At 41.6% G+C, this 25,817-nt stretch overlaps 1 protein-coding gene and 1 pseudogene across 1 annotated transcript; one reads left to right on the top strand and one right to left on the bottom strand.

Moving 5' to 3' along the window:
* Positions 1–9,910: 9,910 nt before the first annotated feature.
* On the top strand, positions 9,911–10,847 carry LOC147708110 (putative divalent cation/proton antiporter TMEM165 pseudogene; annotated as a pseudogene).
* Positions 10,848–17,792: 6,945 nt separating this feature from the next.
* On the bottom strand, positions 17,793–18,309 carry LOC147708109 (c-Myc-binding protein-like). The gene has a single exon (XM_086925305.1). It carries the CDS (start codon positions 18,192–18,194, stop codon positions 17,889–17,891), a length of 306 nt encoding a protein of 101 aa, XP_086781431.1. The 5' UTR covers positions 18,195–18,309; the 3' UTR covers positions 17,793–17,888.
* Between the last annotated feature and the right edge of the window lie 7,508 nt (positions 18,310–25,817).

The following is a 25,817-nucleotide window of genomic DNA, read 5'->3' as shown; positions in this document are numbered from 1 at the left end:
CCCTCCCCCGATCCCCCCTGCCCTCTCCCTCCCCTCCAGCTCCCAACACCCTTAGAGAACGCTCAGACCTAGGTCTGTGCATGTGATGGATGCAGCAGTGGTAGACTGGGTCATAACACAATACACGACAATTTATCCTGTAGAACCCACATGTCATTTAGATTTTGTGAAAACATAATAAAGATCAAAGCTCAACCACCAAGTGACCGTCCCACCCACAATACTCAACACGCAACATCAAACTTATCTAGAAAGCCTATAGCTACTTCTAACAGGAGGAAAAAAAACACAAAAAAACATGAGATTCTCACAAGATCATAATGTTTCATAATGTGCCCAAAGAGTCTTTGGCTTTTATCTCCGAAGAAAAATATTGGGTCCGTCCGTCATAAATCACTTTTAATTGCGCTGGGTTAATAAGGTAGGCCTGAGCTTTTTTCTTCTGAAAGGGCCTAATTAACTGTCTTAATCTCCAGCGTCTCTCCACCGTTGCTTGGCAGAAATCGGGGCGAACAAAAAATGTGACCCCTCCACTTGACCTCTTGGACTCAGGTCTAGCCTTCTCTGCAATTGCCTGTCTCAATAGGATAGTTTTAGAAGGGGTGGGTGACCCAATATACCCTTGCGAGCTTGGGCTAATATTTGATACAATAAAAATGCCAACAAGTGAATTTTTTCTGAATTAGATCACTGATTAAGAGTGGACTACAGCGCAAGTGGATGAGAAGAACAATTCATTTATTTCTAAGTCCATTTGTTTTTGATGAATTCTCTTATTTATTTATTGTAACAGTACCCTTCTAAAATTAACATATATAAAGAAATGTTATTTTATAAACATAATATCTGTGTAGCTTTTCTTCTTCTTGAGTATTTTGATTACTGTGTCCAAATTACTGTGACAATCCAAAATAACAGCAGGTAAAAATTCAGTTCAGTTGATCAGAAGTATAAAAGATTATGTGATCAATTTCCTGTGATCTAATTCAGAAAAGATTCCCTTGTTGGCATTTTTATTGTCTCAATAAGAAGTTGCCTAAAAAGACCAGGATTTCCCCTTCCAGTGTCTCGTATTTTGAACGGGGAACGGGGGGGCGTTTGTATCTCGATGGCCCAGTTCCAGTCAGATATCTCAGGGAAGGCAGATTTGAACAATTCTGTGATACAAGTTCTAGCATCTGATCCTTCTGCCCCTTAAGGGATTCCCAAGACTCTAAGATTGTTCCTTCTCTGCCTGTTTTCAAAGTCCTCGAGCTTCCAGTGGATGTCGCTAATTTGGGCACTATCAGCATCTGCTTGATTAGAAGCGCTAGACGCCTCTGCCTCCATTAAAACAATCCTTTCCTCCAAGTTGGTCACCCTTTTGCCGATATTGGTACAAGCCTTGGATAGCTTCCTCACCACCCCCTGCATCTTCCTCATTGCTGCCTGTGCCTTCCTACTGTCCTACTGTGTCTCTTCCCTATGGGAAAGGATGGCCTGATGTATGACATCCAGAGTAGGTGTGGAGGTAGTGACATCTGGTGAAGTTTTACCAGCTAGCGGTGTTGCCGAGGAATAATCCCATTTTAAATTCTTCCTATTGCGGGTTGGTGGATTTGCAAGCGGGTCTGATTTCTTAGTAGTGTTTGGGGGGTCCTTGTCACTCCCTTCTGGGTCAGAGTCTAATTCACTGTTCCCTAGAGATGAACTCAACTCATCAGACCATTCTGCCCCCTCCAAAACCGAGAGGAAGCAATCACTGGGTTTGTTTTCTTTATCCAATTCTAGGTTTGCCATATCCCCTTGTGGACAGACTATGTCGGTCATTGCCGTTGAATCCACTGTATTAGCCGATGACTGGGGTGCACTACTTTCTGTGGTTGCAGTTTCATCAGGAAAAGTTACAGTGCCAGTGTTTTCAGTACGGCTCTCTCCTCCCATAGTATTCTTCACTTCCATGACGGTATTTCCTAGGTGATTTTCCTTCATTGTTAAATTGGTGCCTATTGGGAGGGGGCCCTCTAAGGATATATCAAGTACATCAGGTAAATCAGGTAAGGTGCCTGTCGTAGCAGAAACCGTTTTATTTTTTAGTTGTGAGGACTCTTGATCCAACGCGGGCTTAACTTTTAGACACTGCTTCTTTTCTAGGACCGTTGTCACAGAAGATTTAGCTGTACCAGATTGATCTTTCCCCCGCCTAAGCATGTCCACCACTGACTGCTCACTCGCCTGATTTTTACCAGCGATGCCCCCCTTGCCTTTCCTCACTGGGTCTGTGATTGACGTCCGTCTGTGCTCCGCGGGAGTCTCCGCGGGAGTCTCCGCCGAGGTCCGCTCCGATGTGGTTTCTCCACGTAGTCTTCGCGCCGCAGCAGCCGGCGCCGCTGCCTTTGGTCTAGTGTTTGCTGCCTGCTTCGGAGCTATCCAGGATTTTGCCAGACATGTCAGCAGGTAGGAAAGTCGATCGCTAACTGCCCGCTCCGGGATCTTCGAGCAGTTAACCCAGAGCCTGTACTGCAGTCCCCGCTTCCACTGCATGCGGGAGGTTTAAACTTCTCTTCCTCCTTTTTTTTTCCTTTCCCTCATTCCTGCTTTCGTTGCTGCTGCCGTTTTACACCAAAAAAAAGGAAAGATCCGTTTTGATCCAATGTGGGTCTAGATTACGAAGAGACTCGACCCAGTCTCACTAGTGCTGCTTACGACCTGCTACTTGGTCGCCATCTTGGTTCTTGAATCACCTTTTTCTTGTTATAAAACTGCTCCAAGACCCTTCATCTGTGATTAGCAAAGATTTCAAAGAAGGATCAAAACTCCTAAGTTTCGGAGTTTTTTTAAAATGTGCTTTTAAACTGTTAATTTCTTCTTCACATTGTAAAGACCATTTAAAATCAACTCCTTTGGTTGCATAACAACATCCACATTTTGACACTTTTCTCACCACCCCTTGTACAAACTTACTGTAGTATTCAGTCATACCAAGGAATTTCATTAACTCTTCTTTCTTGGTTGGAGAAGCTAAATTTTGTATGGCTTCAATCAACTCTTGTTTAGGTTTTATACCGTTCTCTGTAATAGTGTGTCCAAGGTAGTTTATGGAATATTTCCTGAATTTGCATTTATTCAATCTGACTGTAAGGTTGTATTGACTGAACCTCTCCAACACTTGTCTTACCCTCAAATCATGTTCTTTATCATTACTTCCAAAGATTAAGAGTTCATCATCATAGATTTTCACCCCAGGCTGATCTTGCAAACCTTTTCTAAAGCCCCTTGGAAAACTGACACCGCCGAAACCAAACCAAAAGGCAACCTCATGAATCTGAAAGTTCCAAATGGAGTGATAAAGGCGCCGTAATCTTTAGAATCATTATCTAACATAATCTGATGGTATGCAGATTTCAGGTCTACAGTAGAAACATTTTTTGCATCCTTCAAATAACATGAGCATCTTAGAAATTCGGGGAAGTGGGTACCTATCAACAATATTCAAACAACAAAAGAGTGATCAAGGGTGTGCGTTTAAACCAAACTATAGGTTATACACCCCAAGAAGTTTAAGCAACGGAAGACAAACAAAAGAGGTGGGGAAAGGTTAGTGAGGGGACAAATACAAGTTTAGTATGAGGAACCCTCACTCACCGACCTGGTCGGTGACATGCTTCATCATAGGGTTCCCACCGGGTAGACAGAATGTCTGCCCGGTGTGCTTCAATGCCTGATGTTACAGCGGAGCTGGTTTTTGTGTTTGTGAATGGTGCAAAAAAGGTTTGCGTGATGTTAAAAGAAAGCAGTCTGTGTCTCAAATTTTTTTTTTATTTTGGGACCAGATTGCATTCGTTAAAAACAGTGTAGCGGATGCCAAATGGTGATAAGTTTGAACCAATAGTGTCCTTAATGTGAAAAAGTGTTGGTCAACATGTTTCTGCTCAAATTGGCTAGGTCAGCCGAGCTTTCATCAGGACCAATAAGCACCCCGGGCGGTATACACATGCTAAGGTGTATCCTAACCTCGGGTTATGGTTATTCAATGAACCAGACTCACGGTTTGGTGGACCGTCCTAGAATTTCCCCAGTGTTCAATACCATGTCACAGAGTAAGTCCCGCTCCCGTGGGCTCATGGCGGGGGTTTAGTTCTTCACATCAGGTATTTTGTTCAATCCTGCTGACTCCCCTCTTGTACACCTATCTCTGGCACGTCCCTGGACCTATCATCAATAACCTGTTCATTTAAAGCTCTCAAATCTATGCATAAACGCAAACTTTCATAGGATTTGCGAGCTGCGACTACTGGTGCCAACCATTGAGTCCCTTCAACTTCTTGTATAATCCCATCTGACTTTAATTTATCTAACTGTTTTTTTCATTTCTTCCTTCACAGAAAAAGGTATCCTGCGAACTTTACTTGAAACTGGCACTGCTCCTGAAACCAACTTGATTTTATGCGTATAACCTCGAAGACAGCCCAGTTTTCTGCTGAACACCCTGGGAAAAGATGTCTTAAGGTTGGAGATATAGCCCTCATCACCATCATTAGGATCAACTAAATTCACCTTGAAATGTAGTTTTAACAAGATTGGGGATCACTATTTGGATCCAAAATAACCCCAAGATCTTCTTGGTGAAGCCAACTTAAAATGCTATCACCGGTGTGAGAGACATAAACTTTGCCAGAAGTGAATCTCCCTTTGTATTCTATCAACCCTTCGAAATAGCCTATAAGTTTGATGGGTTCACCACCATAAGCGAGGGGTTTAATATCCGCTCTAACAACTTTAACCTAATCCTTTAAGCCCTGGGAATAAAAAACACAATCGATATTTTGGCTCCAGAATCAAACAACATGCGGGTCCCTTTTCCTTCAACCATCACCTCATCAAAGGGGTCCTTCTTACTTTTACTGGAAACTTGTGAAACTATCTGTCCACAATCAAAATCAGAATTGTGCTCCATGCAACTACTTTGAGAAACCAAATTCACTTTTGTTTTGGTTTTCTTTGTCCGACAAGCAGCTGTGAAATTACCACTTTTTTTTGCATTTTGCGCACATGCTTTTCAGTGCAGGACACATCTTCCCACACCAAAACATTTTGGTTGGAAAGTATTTTTTGGAAAACACGATAACTACTTTCTTCAGAATTAGAATTAGAACCTTTCCTTGTAACATTTCCTTTAGAAGAAAACTTTACTTCATGCACTACTCCACCATTATTTTCATGTTTTGTGATAATCTCCACACATTTCTGAGAATGTTCTATCTGTTTGGCAATAGTAATCACTTCATCTAGAGAAGGTTCATCCTTTTGCCAAATATCATCCCTACCCTTTTGTATGTTACAGCCTAGCATGAATTGGTCCCTAATTCTTTCCTCAATTAAGGCACCAAATTTACATGATGACCCTAATTTCCTCAACGCATTGATATCATTTTCCACTGTTTTACCATCATGTTGATTTCTTCTGCCAAAATGATATCTTTCTATAATTGTTCTCACCTTAGGTAAGTAATGTTTATCTAACTTGGAGATACATATTTCATATTCATTCAACTAGAATCGTCAATGTCTGGAAGGTGGTCAAAAACTTCCTGACTTTCAGATCCTAGACAATGTAACAGTAATGCAGTCCTTCTCTCCGCACATAAGTTAGTACCACATACCTTTGCATACCTTTCGAATACCTTCTTCCACTTTTGCCACTTGATGGGTGGATCACCCGGTGAGGAAAAAAAAAAGTGGTGTGGCAACGTTTTGCATAATGAGAATAAATAATGAAAGAACACTGTTTTAAGTATGGAAGCAAATGTTCAAGGATAATACTTTAAATGTGATACTGTAAAGAAATTAGCTACTACCAGTATACTAAAACACTTATTTAACCCTCTAAAATGGATGTTGTAAGTTAAGGTGATAGCTTGAATAAAAGTAACAGAGATGCAAACTAATGCCTCATACATAGATGAAATGGACTCTTCCCCTTCACGCTCATTAAGTTCTTATTACCATGAAACAAAAAAATAATAAATACCCAAGTGTAAATAAACGAAGATCCAAAGTACTGTCAGTTACATGCAAAAAATAGAGTTGTACAGCACTATGTTAAAAGTCACGGAGCACTTTGCTGACAGTGAAGATCGTTGCTGAAGGAAAGCCCTTCACACGTTATCAATATGCACAATCGACTCTAGAAACTAGAGCGTTTATAGAAAAGTATCTGAAGACAAAGACAATCTAAGATGGCCGCCACGTTATGTACGTAGCGTGCAGCGTAACTTGACGACGATCTTCATTGAAAAGAACATTATGCACGTTGCTGAGGTGCAGGAATGGAGGCTCACCGGAGTTCTAAGTTGAACCGCTGATCGCGAGCAGGACTTGTCACTTACAAGTGTTGATTTATGAAAGTAAGGGCCCTTTTAAAAGTAAAACAACCCAATGTGCAAAATGACGAATACAGTTGAAAATTGAGAACCAGTCACAGCATACATCCAGATCACAGATATTATGTAGTGGAGAACTCTCTTTTCAAATAAAAAAATTATAACAAACTCCTCAAAAGGCTGTATTTCTTAACGAAGAAAGACTTCCAAAGCGCAGAACAGTCCAATGAAAGTACTTGCACCCAAAATGAATTATTACACGCTGATATATGTGGATAAAGTGCACGTAGATAACGAAGACACTGCGCCCAAATGATATTTTCTTTGTTTTTTCAGCGCTAAGACGTGAAGTCGAAGCAGGTCAATTCTTTCAAAGCGATGTTCCAACAATACGTTTTTAAAGCGTTGTAAACACATAGAAATGAAGTAGATTGATTCATTTGACGCGCTTCATCAAGAATGAATTTTAGGGCGCTGGAGACACCCTCATAGGTTTACTCCTTAAACGTGCAGATAGTTACACATAAAAATTATGGTAAAAATTACTGGAATGTCGCTTACTCTCGATCTTGTAAAACTCTTCTCTTATTGGTTTATGAACACAAACCAAGTCAGAGTACTAAATGTAAGACTAAGAGAGATAAGCTGTTAAGAGCCTACATCGAAGCCTCCCTACCCTTCCAAAAAAATAAAATAAAGGAAAAAGGTGAGGCATGTGGCGAATGCTCAATTCCCAATAGTAATTTTGATAAACACTCATGTGATAAGTAGATTATTTAAAGGTTGATTTCAAGCAGAGGAGTATAAAAAATTGGCCCTGACTTTAAAAGTGATGTTGGGAGTAATCTTTCTTCATCTGGAAATGTAGGGTTGGTCTCAGCAACTCGTCGCCAGTGTAAAATTAAGTAAATACTCCATTGAGAAATTCTTTATAGAAAGAAGTAAGTTTAATCTAGAAAATAAAAAGTCCCATCCATCAATTAGCAGGAGTCAGGTGCAACTGACTCTTCACAACCATGTAAGATACCATCTCCATGGTGCTAATCAAAGGGAAACACAAGCAAGCATAGAGCATACGCTGGATAACATGGAAAACATAAAGGCAAATGAGAATCATAAATTGAGCACTATATTACACAGACCTTAGTGTCTTATAGGCTTCTGAGCAGATCATATTAAATCATCTTTGATTTTCAAAAGCTTTTCTGCTACATTTAGGTAATTTTTCTGCCATGAGGCCATTTCAATTTATGAAGGCCGCTATGATGTTCTCTGATAAGGTGGAGTCTGAGAGCACTGCCTCAAAATCAGCATTTGTCATAAGGGCTGTGAGAAAGGTCATCTTATCAACTTTTTCAGATTTAATATTAATGCCCTTATTTCTATTGTATGCTACCCTGTGCTGCATTTTCCTGTCCCTTTTCATGCTTAGAGGTAGGTTTAGAGTTAAAACAATGGAGTTTTAGTCACTCATACAACTAGCGTTAACTACACCTTCCTTGTAGAATTGTGCTATATCTTCACTAATTAAGATATGGCCATTAGTGGAGACAGTATGGGATCCATGTATGTTGGAATCTGGGAAAGATAGCCACATCCAGGTCTTGTGCAAATTTCAAATTCTTAGTAAAGGCAACTCTGTTCAATGAGTCCCCATGTGGTATATGTTTGAAATGCTCCAGAGGCTGATCCCTCTCATACCAAATACCACAAGAATCCTCAACCCTGGGGTCAAAAATTCCTTTATTAAAATCCCCGCCAAAAATATTTGCAGATGTGATTATTCTGGGCTTGGGCTATAACATCCTCGAAGTTAACTATGATATTTATCACAGTTGGATCAAAAACATTATAATAGTAGTTAATTAAATGCACATTAAATAACTTTGGCATGGTAATTACAAGCAACTGAAAATATTGGGATTTACAAAATTGCCATTGATATAAAAGTGAATAAGCCCACTTTCGCTCTCCCTGATCTTGAAGGGGCATCTGGTACATAATAAGAGGCATATCCTTCAACATGTAAGGAGTCCATTGTCCAAGTCTCTTGGCAACAAACAGTTTGTTGTTCAAGCAACATTTTCGAATCCAGATTATCAATCTTGGAACGGAAACCGGCAATTTTCCATGAGACAATATTGAGAGCCTCTTGTCGAATGGGTTCAATATTAGTCGGCAGGGTGAGGTGATGCAAGTAATACTGTACAATGCCCTTTTGATATTACTGTACCCTCTGAAACCAATAGCAGTCAGTCTTGTGCTTCCAGGTCTGATAGGGCTTCAAATCTGTTTGAAAGAGAGAGGTGATTTGTCAATCTCGGGGAAGCAATGTTGTCTATTTTGGAGTCAGGTTGCAGGAAACTATATATATGTCCTATCAGGGTACAAGCTTTCATTTGTTAAAAGAAACCTAGAGGCTGTGCTCTAATACCCTCGACATAAAAGGAGTTTTTTGCAAGATTATGAACATATTTTGACCATGCATGGTTACCTGAAATTCACAATTATTGCAATCCCCGTAGGATGACTATGGTGCTGGACAGTGGTGGTTTCTCTTCGAGGGCGTTGGGGCTCCGCCCCGTTACATTAATCAAAGTTAATATTTTATTTAATAAAAAAATAACCGTTTCTGTAGTCTTCTCAATATATACACTGCATGTGTAGTGAACACAGGGCACTGTCTGCCCCACTCACCAATACTGATGTGGTGACAGTGGCCGTTGAGTCTGGAATCGGATTCAGGTCACGCAACGGGACTGACTCTCAAATGCAATGCTCCCCGGGCGGGCCAAACAAAACCTTAGTGTTTTGCCTGCTGAGAACCTCACTGCCCTGAAGGCTGTGATGTAATCAGCTCGGCAAAGACCTAGCATCAGGGCCCAGTCCCCACCCCCTGATGGCATGCAGGCAAAGTTAGCCCCGGGCATTTGAAAACCAAGCCCGGGATCACTAAGCCTCTAAGTCAATCAGAGAGTGGATGGCATTGGCACGTTACAGGGCGTGGGTGGGACCTCAACCTGTGATGAGTTGGGAAAGGGTGTGGCAGGCGGGAAGCCGAGGAATCAAGTCTGCGCAGACTCGACCTCAGACTGCTTCCTGCACGTGAGTCTGCATTCTTCAGTGGATTGTGGAACTTATTACTGGAAGGAAACCATTTGATGGAAGCAGGTTGCTGTCCGGACTTGAAGGACTACAGTGAACTCAGGAGTCAGCAGTTCACCAGCCCAGGTAAGAATCCAGGCAGTAATTTTTTAAAGCTATATTTTGTTTGTTTTATATAGCGTGAAAAATATTTTTTTTTCCATAGATATTTGAGGTAAACATAACGCTGGAAGTTACGCTGCGCACTGATGGAAAGTTTATTGCTTGTGTGTTGACACCGGTTGAGGTGGCTGCTCTGTGCTCTGGCCTGCTGCCTCCGCGCACTTGTGCAGGAAGAGAGCATGGGCACTGTAGTAATAGCCATTGAAGACCAGCCAAATCCCATTTTTCCCCGGCTTACAATTGAGAACTCCTGTGGAGCAGTCTCACAACTGGCCTCTAAAATGCACCTTCTTGCCACATCAGTCCTGCTCTTCCTCTTCCTGCTACACCTGACACTGCCTGGGCTGGTGATCGCCATTCAAGAAGAAGACGGCGGGGGACAACAAAATAAGGAGCCACAACCTCCCCCTGTCTGACCGCAACACAAACCTGAGCCACCCCTGCAAGGTCCCGCAGAGAAAGTGCCCACCCTGTATTGTCCATTGCACCATTAAAAAGAAGACACTCCGAACGCAGATAACTTGGAATTTATCCATGCATTTGTAGCCACTATATCCATCATCATTGTTTCAGAACTTGGGGATAAGATAAGACTTTTTTAATTGCTGCTATCATGGCAATGCGTTATAATCGTTTGACTGTTTTGGCAGGTGCTATGCTTGCATTAGGCCTGATGACATGTTTATCAGTTTTATTTGGTTACACAACTACAGTATACACATACTATGTGTCCACAGTGCTGTTTGCTATTTTAGGGCTAAGGGTTCTTCGAGAAGGTAAGAAGATCAATCTGATGAACCCTGACGAAGGAAGGTCAAGCAGAAATTAAAAGAAAAGATGAAGAATATCACAGATTAAAATTGCTTATCGGGACAGAAAATGGAGAAATGGGAGGCAGCACAAGTTCTGGACCGAGAAAGTGACAACATTTTATCCCTCCAATATTTCTTCAAGCCTTTACTTTAACATTTTTAGCAGCGTGAGTACATCCTTCATATCTTACAGCAAATGTTTTCTATGTTGGCTGCTTGAGAGGATCCCTTTGGTGTGGCAGTTGGTGGAACGAAAGGACATTGCTTGTGCACAGGTTTAGCAGTTATTCGAGGATGAATGATAGCGCAAAAAAAGTCTGTACGAACTGTGACCATTATTGATGAAATTGTTTTCCTCGTGTTTGCGCTTTCTGCACTGTTTATAATCCCGGAGTCTGGATTTTAACAAACTTGTTGTCAGATGTTGCGTGGACTGGGATCTTGACGACACTCATTTTACAATGTACTGCTGTATATACTGTACAGAATAGCGTACTTATATGAGCAATGGTTCGAGGAAGAAATGCTGTACAGCCACTCGGATTTTTGTATTGAAAGCCTTTGTCTGTTCCTCACTTATCTTCAAAGCAAAAACGTACAAGGATTTGAGTGTTTGTTTTGATTTTAATTGTGTTTTTTGGGAGGAGAGAGTGGTGAGTAGTGTTTTGGGGTGCATGATTTAAAATGTTCTTCCACTTCCGTTTTCCACAATGTTACCTACAAATGTTTTGCCATACTGTGCTTATTTCTTTTATATTGTTGGTAAAAACAAATACAACAATATTTAAGTGGTCAATATTTGTCAAAATGCTATTTTGTTTTGCGGTAATGGAAAGGTATAAATGTCCAGATGCATTTATATATTTTCTTCAGACATTCGGCAAATATAATCTAGAAAGTACTTACATTGCAGTTTCTGAAAAAGTGACAACCTGCTTTTTTGCATAGTATTGCATAAATGTTTTAGGGCTGAGCTTGCCGAGTCACCGAACACTAAACTCCTGTCAGGTTTTAGGTGATCCATATTGAACATGCAGGAAATCAATTTACATGTGATGAATTTCATATTTTCTGTTTTCTTTTGTTATGAAAACCTTTGCTCTTTACTGATAAGCCTAGCTCAGCCTTTCCATATATTTCTTGACCCTATTCTTCAGTGTCTTTCCTAGCTTTGCAGTGTGGTATATACATTACTTGAAAGCTGCTTGATAGGCTCTCTCCTTAACCGCAGCACAGTCTAGGTATGTTTTATTTGTAAAATTATAGTCCATTACACCCTTCCGTCCATACAACTCAAATTTATGAAAAAGAGAACATTGACGGTATGAGTAGACTGAAGCTCCTTTATGTGAGAATTCATCAAATACATAAACATGACCTTGTGTTCAGGACATACATCTTCTAAAAACAATATATTTGAATACCAAGACATATATTACAAGAATTGTAACACAAGTGGCACTATAGCTCTTGTGTTTGTTGAGTCAACATAACCTATCCAGCAGAAAAGTTCTCTTCGCCAACATCCTTCTGAGGACTTGGTGATGTTTTGAATGCGTGCACAATTCGTTTTTATAGAACAGGGCGATGAAAACTCCTTACTGTGTTTCACTGTGTTTTGTAGTGTTCTTGTGGCCTGTTTTGAACAAGCTGTTTATACAAAGTCATTTTTACAGTACTTGGCCATTACGTTTCGTAGTTACAATGGCTGAGTTTGTGTATCATGCTGACATTGTTCGTGGGGTGCATGTAAAGTGTGACTGATGGAGCAAGCATTCGCACGTAATGCGACTTGCTTGAATTCAAGAACCTCGCATAATCAATAACCTTATTAATTCAATCTGTTCTGTTATTAATATTGCACTTTCACACTACACGCGGGTGTCCCAGAGACGCTTGCTTATGTGTTTTCTAATCATAACAAAGCTTGCACACTGACTGGTCGCTGCTATGCGGGATTTCAGACTGCGCATGCGTCGGTCATACCCATGTGATGTGACACACCCGTAGTTCTGGAGGGATTTTTTCGCACATGCGCATTACTGCAAATATGGCCGCTTTGTCTTTAACACGCATCTTTGGCACAATGGTCCATTTTTGCCTAAAAACCTAATGCTATAGATATTATGAAGTAAGGGATGTAGCATAGCCAATCACGGTATACAGTGTATTCATTTTTCCTGTGTTTCTAATTTGTTTTCGCTTACTTTTCATGTACCGAGCATCTGTGGGCCTGGGGAAGGGGAGCCACTCCATCTTTGAAACCTATGTCACCCTAATCACGTGATGAGGGAGAAACCGAATTGCGCAGGAGTGGAACTAAGCCAGCTGGCTTCTGAAGCTGAGATGCGCCTGGGAAAGTCACCCTTGTACCAGGAGAAGATTTCAGCTGTACCTAAAACTGATACAAATGTACATATTTTATGTGTGTCCTATTGTATTACACCTTCCACATGCCATGGGAACTGGAATGTAAGGGGTGGGTTCGAAAATATAAATATTAATTGTGGGAACCCTAAATTCTAGGTGGAGACAATGACCTCTCTTGTCCAATCCAAAGTTGGGGATCCTGTCACTTGCAACATTTGTGGGTGGTCCACTGACCCGAAAACAGTATAACTAGCCTAGTATTAGATAGAGAAATTGTCCGAATTGTCCGAGTAGCTGACCTGTCACCGACCCTACGAACTCTATAGGTGATTGATACAGAGAGCTGCGGAGCACTCTGTCCGTAATTTCCACAAACTCCAAGGGGTGGAATAGACTTAAGTGCTGGCGAAGCACTTTGCTTGGAGATTCGAAAACCCAATCGGGGTTATTGGCAGATTCCGTGCAGAGAGGGAGTAGCGCAGGCGTTGCACCCGAAGCTGCAGGTGTTGGTCGTACCCTTTGATGAGCCCAGTCCTGATCCAAATCCTGAGGGGTATCCTGTCCTGACTGTCCATGAGCTGTACCTGCTCGCCTACTGGCATCCTAAATCCTTGAGGGTCCTTCTCCTCGTTTTCCCAGACTGACTCGTGGCCAGGGTTAGTCCTCATTCCCGTCCTAGGTAAATATATATATCTGTGGGTGTTCGTCTATCTATACTCTTTCCTCTCCTCCTTTTAATAAAGCATCATTGCCTATGTTATTTTCCCTGTCTTTCCCGAAAGATTCTACATGCAAACTGTTTTGTTAATTATGTTCCAATTTTACCCTTACCTGTAGGATATTATTACATTGTTTTGCTTATTCAGTGTGTTCCATTTTTACCCTTCCTTTAGTATCAAAGCCTTCTTATTTAGAACAGAGCATAAGTTCCATCTCATATAGATCACTGATGAATTCTAGAGTTCTGCTTTTGTAGTATGATCTTTTCCACTTACCTGCCTTAGTATAAGCCTGAAATCTGAGTAGCATGTTCCCTGTTACCTTACTCCTTTAGTTTTCTGACATTCAATGGTGCTCACTCTCATTCATAGTTATATTATAGTTCTGATCCTAGTTATAGATATTCTAATCTGTGTGAACTTTATTCTCATGGCATATGGAATCTAACTTTTACTATATAAAGTCTTGAAAACCCTTCAGGTGTCTGTGGTTATTATAAAAGCATAGAGTTGTTATTCAAATGTACAAGGTATTTTGGTTAGTCTTATCTCCTACCCCTGCTAGCTCCTGATCTATCAGGAACATAGGTACCTGTGACAAGTATTGGTAAGTCAGGTACAACGGAATCGAGTAGTAAGGAAAAACTCAAGAATTACTGATATGGATGTGTAAGCTCGCCCGATTCACAAAAGCATAGTGCAATAAACACGTTATGGGCCCAAGCGCGTACAATTTGATGAAATAAAGAGTCGGGTGACCTGCGCGTTCTATCAGTAATTTTCTGGTAGCAGAATGATGGTTAGGACTAGTTAAGATAGGTAGATAAGATAATTGTTGATAAACCGTGAAATTTAAATGTGCTGCTAATCATTTTGTTTTAAAGATCGATCTGCTGTAAAAAGTATTGCTTTGTATTTGGGTTATTTTTGTTTAAAATGTTATAAAAGTATTATACTGTGAAATGCTGCTATATTATTGCATGTGATTAACAAATTGTTAGTTATCGTTCTATGTTGTCTGGAATCCCTGGGGAATAGTATAGCGGGTGGTGAGCAGAATCCACTTAGCTGTGAGGTCACTGGTTGCGAGGAAGATTAGTGCATGGTTAGGAAGAACTGGAAGCGCTAATTAGGATTTTTCCCGAGTGAATAGTTGAATAAATGAAAGCAACGAGTCCACTGACGAAACTTTAGTTGTGATATTACCTAGTAAGGGTCACACGAGGAAGGAGTAGTAGGTTCTTCGGAGCTTGAATGAAAGCAAAGGAGTGCACTGGTGAAACTTTAGACTTAGTATATATCCCGGAAAGAGTGGATGAGTCAAAGAAGTAGCAGGTTCTCTAATGCTTGTGTGAAGGGTAGGCAGGAAAGGTCTATCCGTAGTGAATGAAAAGTAGACAGAAGTGGTTTACTTGCAGTAAAAAAAAAACGTTTTCCTTTTTAAAGCACTCGAACACAGTGGCGAATGGTATACGTTGTTAACTAATTTAAGCACTTGCACTTTAAGAAAAATTCAAAGTTTCCGTTACCTTGTGAAGGAGGGAGTCAGTCGCGAAGCTGCGCTGACGTCACTCCGTGCCACGCTGGTATTGGTTGAAACAGCGGGCGTGTAACAAAGCTGGTATTGTAAAGGAGGGGTGAGTGCCGGAGCATGAGATCACGTCTCACGAAAAGGCCGCGCACCCATTGGTCGAAATTATTTGCAATCACAGGATTGATTGGTTTTTGCATCTGTTGAGAGACGCGCTGGTATTGGAAGCACTTTTGTAAACAAAATTTCACAATCCGAGCTTGAAGATAGCTTGGAGAGGTGTATGTGGTATCCCAAATTCTTACCTGATCCAAAGAATCTAGGTTATTTTAAGGAGCAGATGCTAGGGGGAAAACCTTACAATATGTACGGAAGCAAGAGAAAAATGTCATTTGCTGACAAAATCAAAAATTATTTCAAGAAAGATAAGCCCATTAGAACTAGGGAAGGTGTAATTATTCCACCTCCTAATACTCCTGCATCATTTATGATGTTTGACAAAGGTTATCACACCTGCGTATGGTTGGAGAATTGGGTAAATTATACCCGACGATGGAGTCCTAGCATTTCCCTTAGATGGTACCTTTAACGGTAGAATTTTGTTTAATTTGAGGACCCGAATGAATGACTTACATCCCCGACCCAGATTGACACAATATGAGGCTCTAGAGGAGTGGGAGATTGAGGCCCTAGAGCAAGATAGACCCAGGATGGATAAGGGAGTGAGTAAATGGTATCCGAAATTGCAGCGAGAAACCAAAGAGAAGAAAATGAAACAGTGGAGACAGAATATGATGGTTGAGGAACTATTTCCAGTGTTTGGGATAGAGGAACCCGCGGGAGGGAAACGTACTGAGAAAACCCGACACCTGATGGCTGCCGGTGAATCAGAAGATGAGTATTTAGAGGATTTATTCATGAAAAATCCACCACCATATGATGAGGAGTCTAGATCCCCAAGTACAAAAAACCAATTTTTTAGACGTCCGAGAAGTAGAAGGGCCAGTGAGACAGATACCACAGGTATAGGTAACAGGCAAACAAATAGGGACGGATTTTGTAGACCTGAGACCACTGTCCCAAATTATAGACCATTCGGTGATGAAAGACCAGTTATGACAGTCCCAACTGCCCCGAGTCTGTATCCACCTTTAGTTCCGCAAGTAGTACATGACACATCCATTGAAAGGGTTTTGCACAAACAGGAAAAGTAAGCCTTAATCAAACAGCGAGATGCACTCATTCAGACAATAGCACAGATAAATCCCAGTCCTGAAGCCCTGACTATTCCGGTAACTATTGGTCCCGTTGTTCCTCAATATGGGACTAGACAGGTTAATCCGAGAACTCCAGTCATTTCCCCTGCTGTAGCACAGCCTAGGAAGGAGCCTCTCATCGTTGATGATCAGGCTACTGAAAGAGAATCTGTGATTTCCTTAATGGATCTGCCCATAAGGGAACCAGAAAGCAGAATACCACGGACAAGACCTCAGACTAGGGCAAAGGAAATATTGATTGAAACAGCTTCAGGTACCCGGAGCGCTACAGTAGTGACTCCAGAGGAACTAGATCGATGGACCCGAGAATTAGAAAAGGAAACTCCACAACAAAAACCATTAGATATTTACAAGCTAAGAATAGAAATAGAAGAACTAATGGCCGGGAATGTGGGACTAGATCGGTTGAATACCTTTGATGAGGATGAACTTTTGTTCATCTGTTAGAGCCTGACTAAGAATACCAGAGTGTTTCATGAAAAACTAGTGGACACAGCTGTTAATATGGGAGTAGACATCAGTAAATCTAAGGTGTTACAGAAGCCCTACAGAGCAGAATTTTCAGACAAAGACTTAGAACACATGAATGTGTCTGGGAGAAAGGTACAGATAAGGGAGTTGTTAAACCTGTTACAAAAATGGGGAGATTTAGACCGATGGAAAGCCAGGTGGGCAAAGAAAAAGAAAGACAGTAGATCCAAGCAAGCATCCTCTGAGTATGCCCTAAGGGAAGTTGACAAAGCAGAAACCTTGTGTCCTATGAGAGAAGTGCCAGGAGGGAAATATGTACATGTTCCATGGTTCCGACAAGACATAGTATCTTTCACAAATTACTTCCCAAAATTACGAGAAAAACCTGTGGAATGGTACCGACAGGTCGAGAGGTTAGTTAAAGTCCAAAAATGCCTCCTGAAAGACCTGGACGGGTTCTTTGACATTGTAGTCCCCGTAGATTTGTGGGCAGACTGTAAAATTGCTGTTGATTGGCCCAGTGAAGAATACCCCAGGGACTCCAGAACAGGAGCCCCATCTCCTGAGGTAATGAGACAGTATGAGAAAGTAATACTGCATTTGAAAGGAAAAGTGCCAGCAAAGGAAACTGATTGGATTCGCATAGATAGAACTACTCAAAATCGTGATGAGACTGTGCATTCTTATTATGAGCGACTGTTGCAGGTGTTCAAAACCTATAGTGGAATCGATAATATTGAAATGAAGGATATGACCCACTTCATTTATCGGTTCGTGTTGGGGTTGAGACCTGAAATCTCACAGTGGATTAGAGACAATAAAATCTGTTGGCAGGGAAAACCCATAGATGAGGTCCTGAAGTACGCAAAGTACTGTGAGGACGAGATGGAGAATAAGCGAAAGGCCCTAAAGGAGAAGGTTATGTGGGCTCAAGTGAAATTGGCGGAACAACAAGAAAAGCAGTTAAGTAAAATAAATAATAACAATAGCATTTATTAACATCTATTTAGACTACAACAGGAAAAAGACAGCTGTACATGAGAAGTCCTCCTTTGCATTAGCCCCTCTGGGAAGAAGTACTATTCTGGCCGTTTTTCTTCTTGAGGCGGTTCACCGTGCTTAGATTTGTACTCTTTGAATTCTTCCTGTAAAGCTTCATACTTTTGTTTAAGTTCAGCTAACTCTAGCCGAAGCGTCTCAACATCTGCCGTTTCTGGACCAGCCACACACAAATGTTGTTTCAGAAAGTCCAATGCATTGTTTGGTTTCTCTGGTTCTTCATAAAGGGCCACCAACACTTTCGTTAGCGTATCGAGTACTCCAGCTTTTTCGAGATATCTCCTAAATTGCTCCCTCTTGGAGTCAGCAGCTTTATAGTGCGCCATACCAACCCCTAGGCTGCCAGCCGCCACCTCGGCTACTACCGCTTCCGCCACCGCGCTCGTATGTACGGCGTTTGTTGCCACTCGTCGCCTCAGCTACCGCTTTGCCAGCGTTCGCGCATGCGTATGCCATTGCATCACTCACACCTGGTGCTCTATAGAGGAGGCGGAATGCAGGCACTGGGGGAGGAGGGAAACCCCGAACTAAAATGAGTCGAGAGGAGGCTATGAAGAAGTTCCCCTGTCACGGGTGCGGTCAGATAGGGCACTGGAGAGACGAGTGTCCAATGTTGAAGAATGGTAACCTGAAGAATAATGATTTAAATCCACAGGTGCAGAATGAAGGGCAACGAAAATCCCAGCAACAGGTAAAACAGAATCAGTTGCCTCGTGCACCTAGGCAAAATTTTAGGCACAAGGCTCAGCAGAATGAAGAGATTGAGGTATGGGAAGGAAGAGAGGATAGAAATGCAGCAACCTCGCAATTCCTGTTGAATGATACATTCCTCTGTGATGAACCATACTGACGGGGCCTGAGGGGGGAGGACGAGGAGTGCGTGCTTGGCGCCTCCTTACCGGTAGACCAGACAGGGCCATACATTGAAGGAAAGGTTGAAGGAAATGATGTCACCTTTCTGTTGGACACTGGTGCTACCCGTTCTACTGTAAGAACAGCAGACGTTCCTAACCTACCCCTCTCGGGAGAAGCTATCCAAGTAGTGGGCGTGTCAAACCAGATAATTAGAACTCCTGTAACTAAACCAATGGAGATTTCTATAGGGAACTTTAAAGAGATGCACAGGTTTGTGGTCTATTACTCCAGTCCTGTGAATCTGTTGGGACGTGATTTGCTGTGCAAAATGAACTGTACCATCTTTTGCACACCAAACTGTACCATCTTTTGCACACCAAAAGGCGTTGAAATTCAGACCCCAGATGAAGATGGACTATACAAATTGATGTTACTAAGGCCTGATACTGAAATCAAGAAACTTTCAATACAGGACTTACCTGAAGAGCTCCAACAGAAAGTGATACCTGATGTGTGGGATTTCACTGGGAGAGATGTAGGGTTAATGGCAAATGTAGACCCAATTCAAATAGCCATAACACCAAATGCAGTTTACCCGAATACCAGACAGTATAAAATGAACGACGAAGTGAAGGCCGGAGTTGCCCTAGAAATAAAAAGATTGCTAGAAGCAAACATCATACAGGAAGTAATGAGCAGTCCTTGTAATTCACCCATAATTGGAATTAAAAAGCCTAGTGGGAAGTACAGGGTAGTGCAGGACCTGCGAAAGGTAAACCAAATTGTTGTACCTTGCTGTCCTATTGTGCCAAACCCTGCAGTGATCTTGTACCAAATTCCATGGAATGCGGAATGGTTTACCGTTATTGACTTATGTCACGCATTCTTTTCTATCCCATTTCATCCAGACAGCAAATTTCTTTTTTCATTTGAATTCGACAGTCATGTCTATGTCTGGAATCGTGTTCCTCAAGGGTACACAGAGAGTCCTTCGATTTTCAACCAGATCTTAAAAAGATGCCTTGAATCACTAATCTTGCCTAAAGAATCAGTTTTGGTCCAGTACATAGACGACCTCCTAGTGGCGTCTAAAAGTCGGAACGGCTGTGTTACTGATACCATTGCATTGTTGAATCATTTAGGTAAAGGAGGACATAAAGTATCACCTGACAAATTACAGTTCTGTAAAAACTCAGTGAAATATCTGGGGCACCAGGTAGAAAAAGGTATCCGGAAGGTCACTTCAGAAAGAATTAGAATAATTCGAGACATGGAGTTACCTAGAACTCAGAAAGAAGTTAGAATGTTCCTAGGAGTTGTAGGATACTGCAGACAGTGGATTGTGGGTTTTGCTGTTCTAGCAAAACCATTAATAAAAATGACCAAGAAAGGAGCAAAAGATCCAGTTGAGTGGGACGATGAAAGTATGACATCCTGGATAAAATTACGAAACTATCTGTGTTCCGCTCCTGCATTAGGAATGCCTGATTATTCTAAAAACTTTGACCTGTTTTGTGACACACGAGACAATTGTGCACTCTCAGTCCTAAAGCAAGAACATGGTCTGACCAGACGTCCAGTGGCCTATTTCTCTGCTACTTTAGATCCAGTGGCTGCTGGATTGCCTGGATGCCTGAAAGCAGTAGCTGCAACTTGTACTAGTCTAGAGCAAAGTGAATGCATTGTCATGGGACATCCTGTAACTGTATATGTTCCACATTCAGTTGTGATTATGCTGACCAGAACCAAGACTCAGTATGTCACACCCAGTCGGCTGACTAAATATGAGAGAATCCTTGTAGGTGCAGAAAATGTGATAATTTCCCGGTGTAACATACTGAATCCAGCTACCTTGCTACCAAATACAAAGGGTGCGGAAATTGAAGGAGAAATTAAGCACAATTACATTGACCTAACTGAATTTAGCACCAACCCACGACCTGATATAAAAGAAACAGCCTTGCCAATAGAAGATCTTAAGATGTTTGTGGATGGCTCTTGTTTAAGACATGAGGATGGGGGTCGGAGTGCTGCCTATGCTGTAGTCACTTTGGAAAACACACTAGAAGCCTCCTATTTAAGTGAAATAAAATCTGCACAAGTAGCTAAACTGATTGCATTGGCAAGAGCTTGTAAACTAGGGAAAAAACAAAAGAGTAACCATATATACTGACAGCCTGTATGGTTACGGGGTTGTGCATGACTTCGGCCAGTTGTGGCTGCAAAGAGAATTCATGACTTCCTCAGGTACCCCTATCAGAAATGGAAAAGTGGTACAAAAATTACTGGAAGCAATCCAGTTACCCAAAGAATTGGCAGTGGTCAAGTTTGCTGCTCACAAATCTGGAAATGACGATGTGACAGCTGGAAATCGATATGCTGACCAAATAGCCCAATATTGTGCATGACACAAAATGTCATTAAACATCAAATTGTGGGAGGCGGAAACAGCTGCCAACTTATGGTGTTTGAGAGTGTATCTACTTGGGAGGAACTGAAAGGGTTGCAAATGGCCTCAGAACCAGAAGAACAGGGGAGAAAGATGGCTGCATGCCCAGGAATAGAGATGGTGTCATTGCTTATAGAGATGGTACGCCTGTGTTGCCAGATAGTATGGTTGCTCCAATGGCCCGATTGATACACGGAGACACACATAGGGAGAGGTGCGATGGTTCGTGTTTTCAAAGAAGTATGGTACAATTCGAAGTTCAGGAACATTGCAGATGCACTTTGCCAGAGGTGTTTAATTTGTCAGCAGTTTAACCCTGGGAAGAGAACAGTAGTGGGACAAAGTTCGATTGGAAAGGCAGAAGGTCCATTTTTCAGACTGCAGGCTGACTTTATCCAGTTAACCATGTGTAAAGGATACCGGTATGTTTTGGTTATAGTCTGCCTATTCTCAAGGTGGGTGGAGGCCTACCCGGCAAAGAAAAATGATGCTATTACTGTAGCCAAATTGTTACTAAGGGAACTGATACCTAAGTACGGTTTTCCAGTCACGATTGAATCGGACAGAGGTGGGCATTTTGCCAATGAGATATTAGATTAACTTTATAAAGCATTCAAAATTACCCAAAAATTGTACTGTGCATACAATCCAGAGGCTTCTGGAATAGTCGAACAGGTGAATGGCACTATAAATTCGAGATTGGCAAAAATGTGTAACTCTACAGGATTGAACTGGATAAACGCTTTGCCCCTTGTCCTGATGGGATTGAGAAGCATTCCAGACCGAAAGACAGGCCTGAGTCCCCATGAAATACTAATGGGAAGAGTGATGCGACAGGCATGGGTACCAGGACACAAACTGCTAAGTATTTCTGATGATTTGGTACTAGAATACTGCAAGCAGCTGGGTGACCAAGTGCGTTCTATCTCTCACCAGATTGGGGAGGACGCCGTCGCCTGGCCCACAACTCCAGTCCATAATCTGAAACCAGGTGATTGGGTTGTGTTAAAGAAACACACCCGGAAGAGTTGCCTTGCACCAAAGTGGGGAAAACAACTGCAGTAAAGTGTGCTGGAGTGCCGAAGTGGATCCATGCCAATCATACCAAGCGGGTATCCGGAGAAGAAGCGACTGAGGCTGAAGGTTGTGCAGCTGAGGGGTCTCCAGATGAGGGTCCGGAACTAGCTGATGTCGAACAACCGAGCACCAGTCAAGACGAATGGTTCCCAGCAGACAATCTGATTCTTGATCCAATAAGAACCAGAAAGTACTCCTACCTAGATAGAGAGTGCGATAGTGAGGACGAGACAGGGAAAGACGGAGATAATCAGGTCATCGAAATCCATGTCAGACCTGCTGAAGAACAAGATCAGATAGGGACAGACCAAGTCATCGACACACCTCCAAAGACTCCAGAAACTGAAAAGGGACAGATAGTAATTAGGGCTGAAGCTCATGCGGAAAAAAATCAAGGGGTCGAAGTGCATGAACAGGAACAGATAGAAATAGACGAACGTGTTCAGGAAACAGAGTCTGAAACAGTTGAAAGTCAAAAACAAATCCAAAGTACACCTGAACAAGGCCAGTTTAGGGACCAGGCGGAAGACACTGAAGTAAGACCTGGAACTAGTCAGACAGGAAGGGACGAAGATACAGTCAAAGAAAAAGTACCACAACTGAACGAAAATAAAAGGGCTCGTGAGGAGAGCCAAACTACAGTGACAGTTAAAAGATTCAAAAAGAAGAAAAGTGAACCCAGATTCATAAAAAGACTGAAACTAAGGCTAAAAATAGTAGAAGAAAAATTAGAAGACCGAAAAAGGGCTGCCAGTGAAAAAGAGAAAACCGGAGCCCAGCCGAACAGAAGAAGTACCAGGATAAAGAGACAAAACAAAAATTATCGAAGCCCTGAATGGACTTACCTGGTGTTAGAGGAATTTGAAGATCTCGAAATAAGTGACGAAAGTGAGGAAGATCTGATTGCTGATCAGGTTTCTGAAGAAGAAGACCCAACCTGAAAACTTAGCCTGTGTAAGCGACTGGTGTAAATGCACAAAGAGGGGTTGGAAAACTTCTTAAGCCACAATGTCTGATTCAAATGTGAATGGAAGGCCTAGACAGACTTGCTGTAAAACAAGCTGTAAAATATGCTTATGTAGTGTAGCAATAGGACTGAAATTATGGATAGAACTAACAATTAGTATCCCGTTCATGATAAGTAAAGACTCTAACCTGTACCCTACTAAACAAGCGGCGGAAAACTCAAACATTCAACAGGACACCACGAAGTATAGTAAGACGTGAGAATACATTTAGCCTTAAACAGACAAAAACAGACGTAGATGCATCAGATGAGGGAGGATTACATTATCACAGAATCAAAAACAGAACACATTTAAATGTATTTGCAAATCTTTTAGTACACTATGTAGAAGCAATGGAAATAGAAGACTGTTACGTCTGCATGAAGCTACCCACTTCTGTAGCTGAAGGTGTGACCTATCACCATTTACCCCTAACCTATGGAATTTCCTGTAGTATTTTAGCTAGTTTGTTTTACAGAAGCACCCTACAGTATTACTATTCAAACACTGACGTAATTTTTTCTGAACTTCCTATTCGGGGAAACCTGAATATTGTACATACCAAGAGTGATGTGACACGTTATATGGGAGAGTATTTTTTGACTGTAGGTGTTATAGATTTAGGTGATGCACACAGGGATAACTTGACCTGTTCATTACATGAACAAGAGAAAATGTTCCTGAATATGGCAGAAAAGAGAAGGGAAAGTTTCCAAAGAAAGGCCAATGACAAAAGACAGAAAACACCTAAGTGGGCAGAAAACATGGAAAACACCTCAAATGGTGAAGCTAATCCTGCACTGTTGTTGGACTTCGAAAAAAGGGAAAAGTCTATCTTCATAGAGAAAAGACTAGTTATTATAACAATGTATTCATCGGTTCCAGTAAATGCGAACACAATTATAAGGTAATTGGAGGTTGGGGATTCAAAAATGGGTCAGAACCTGTGTTTCCTGGAATATATTATATATGTGGAAACAGGGCTTATTTCAAATTGCCAGATCACTGGTATGGAAGCTGCTATTTTGGCATTGTCTTCCCGAAAATATACCATGTGAATAACACCGCTGGAAGCAATGAAAATACTAATGGTTTAGTACGTAGTAGAAGAGAAAGTGTAGGAGAAATAATAGGTGATATATTTAGTGCATTGATACCTGGAGTGGGAGTGGTTCTGAATACACACGGAATTTGCAAATTGTCTACAGTAGTGGATCGGTTATCAACTGACACTGCTGCTGGATTCCTGCTGGTCAAAACCGAATTGGTTTCGATCAGATCAATGGTTTTACAAAATCGCCTCGCTCTTGATACCTTATTGGCAAAAGAGGGCGGAGTCTGTAGAATGTTGAAAGCGCAACATTGTTGCACTTACATTCCGGATAAGAGCATTCAAATTAAGAAATATGTGAGAAACATAACTAATTTGGAAAAGGAACTCAAACCACTGGAGGTTGACAGTGCCTGGAAGAGACTAACTGATGGGTTCTCCTCTATAGGTAGTTGGTTTTCTAACATAGGTAGAAATATTGTGGGTAAAATATTGATGCCAATAGCTGGAATAAGTTTAATTGTGCTGATCATAATAATTTGCTGCAAATGTCAAAAATGCAGAAAGAAGTATACTGTGAATAAAAGAGGAGTGAAAAGAAATGTGGATGAACTGGAATTAGAAGAGCTGAGAAATCAGATATACAAAAGAGCCAAGAATTCCCATCCTAACAAGGATGCAGAAAGAAGGCTCAATAATAAGTTTGTGGAGATTGAAATGAATGAGATCTGAAAGGGAAAAAGTTGGCATCTGTTTCCATTAATAGTGATGATAGTAAATATCATCAAAGAGGGGATTGATGGAGCAAGGATTCGCACGTAATGCGACTTGCTTGAATTCAAGAACCTCGCATAATCAATAACCTTATTAATTCAATCTGTTCTGTTATTAATATTGCACTTTCACACTACACGCGGGTGTCCCAGAGACGCTTGCTTATGTGTTTTCTAATCATAACAAAGCTTGCACACTGACTGGTGGCTGCTATGCAGGATTTCAGACTGCGCATGCGTCGGTCATACCCATGTGATGTGACGCACTCGTAGTTCTGGAGGGATTTTTTCGCACATGCGCATTACTGCAAATATGGCCGCTTTGTCTTTAACACGCATCTAGCTTGCTGCCGCTGCTTTGGCACAATTGTCTATTTTTGCCTAAAAACCTAATGCTATAGATATTATGAAGTAAGGGATGTAGCATAGCCAATCACGGTATACAGTGTATTCATTTTTCCTGTGTTTCTAATTTGTTTTCGCTTACTTTTCATGTACCGCGTATCTGTGGGCCTGGGGAAGGGGAGCCACTCCATCTTTGAAACCTATGTCACCCTAATCACGTGATGAGGGAGAAACCGAATTGCGCAGGAGTGTAACTAAGCCAGCTGGCTTCTGGAGCTGAGATGCGCCTGGGAAAGTCACCCTTGTACCAGGAGAAGATTTCGGCTGTACCTAAAACTGATACAAATGTACATATTGTATGTGTGTCCTATTGTATTACACCTTCCACATGC

This window comes from Lissotriton vulgaris, chromosome 6 (assembly GCF_964263255.1).
Source record: "Lissotriton vulgaris chromosome 6, aLisVul1.2, whole genome shotgun sequence".
Classification (NCBI taxonomy): Eukaryota; Metazoa; Chordata; class Amphibia; order Caudata; family Salamandridae; genus Lissotriton; species Lissotriton vulgaris.
Note: the sequence above shows the minus strand (reverse complement) of the source record. Positions and strands in the feature narration are given on the sequence as shown.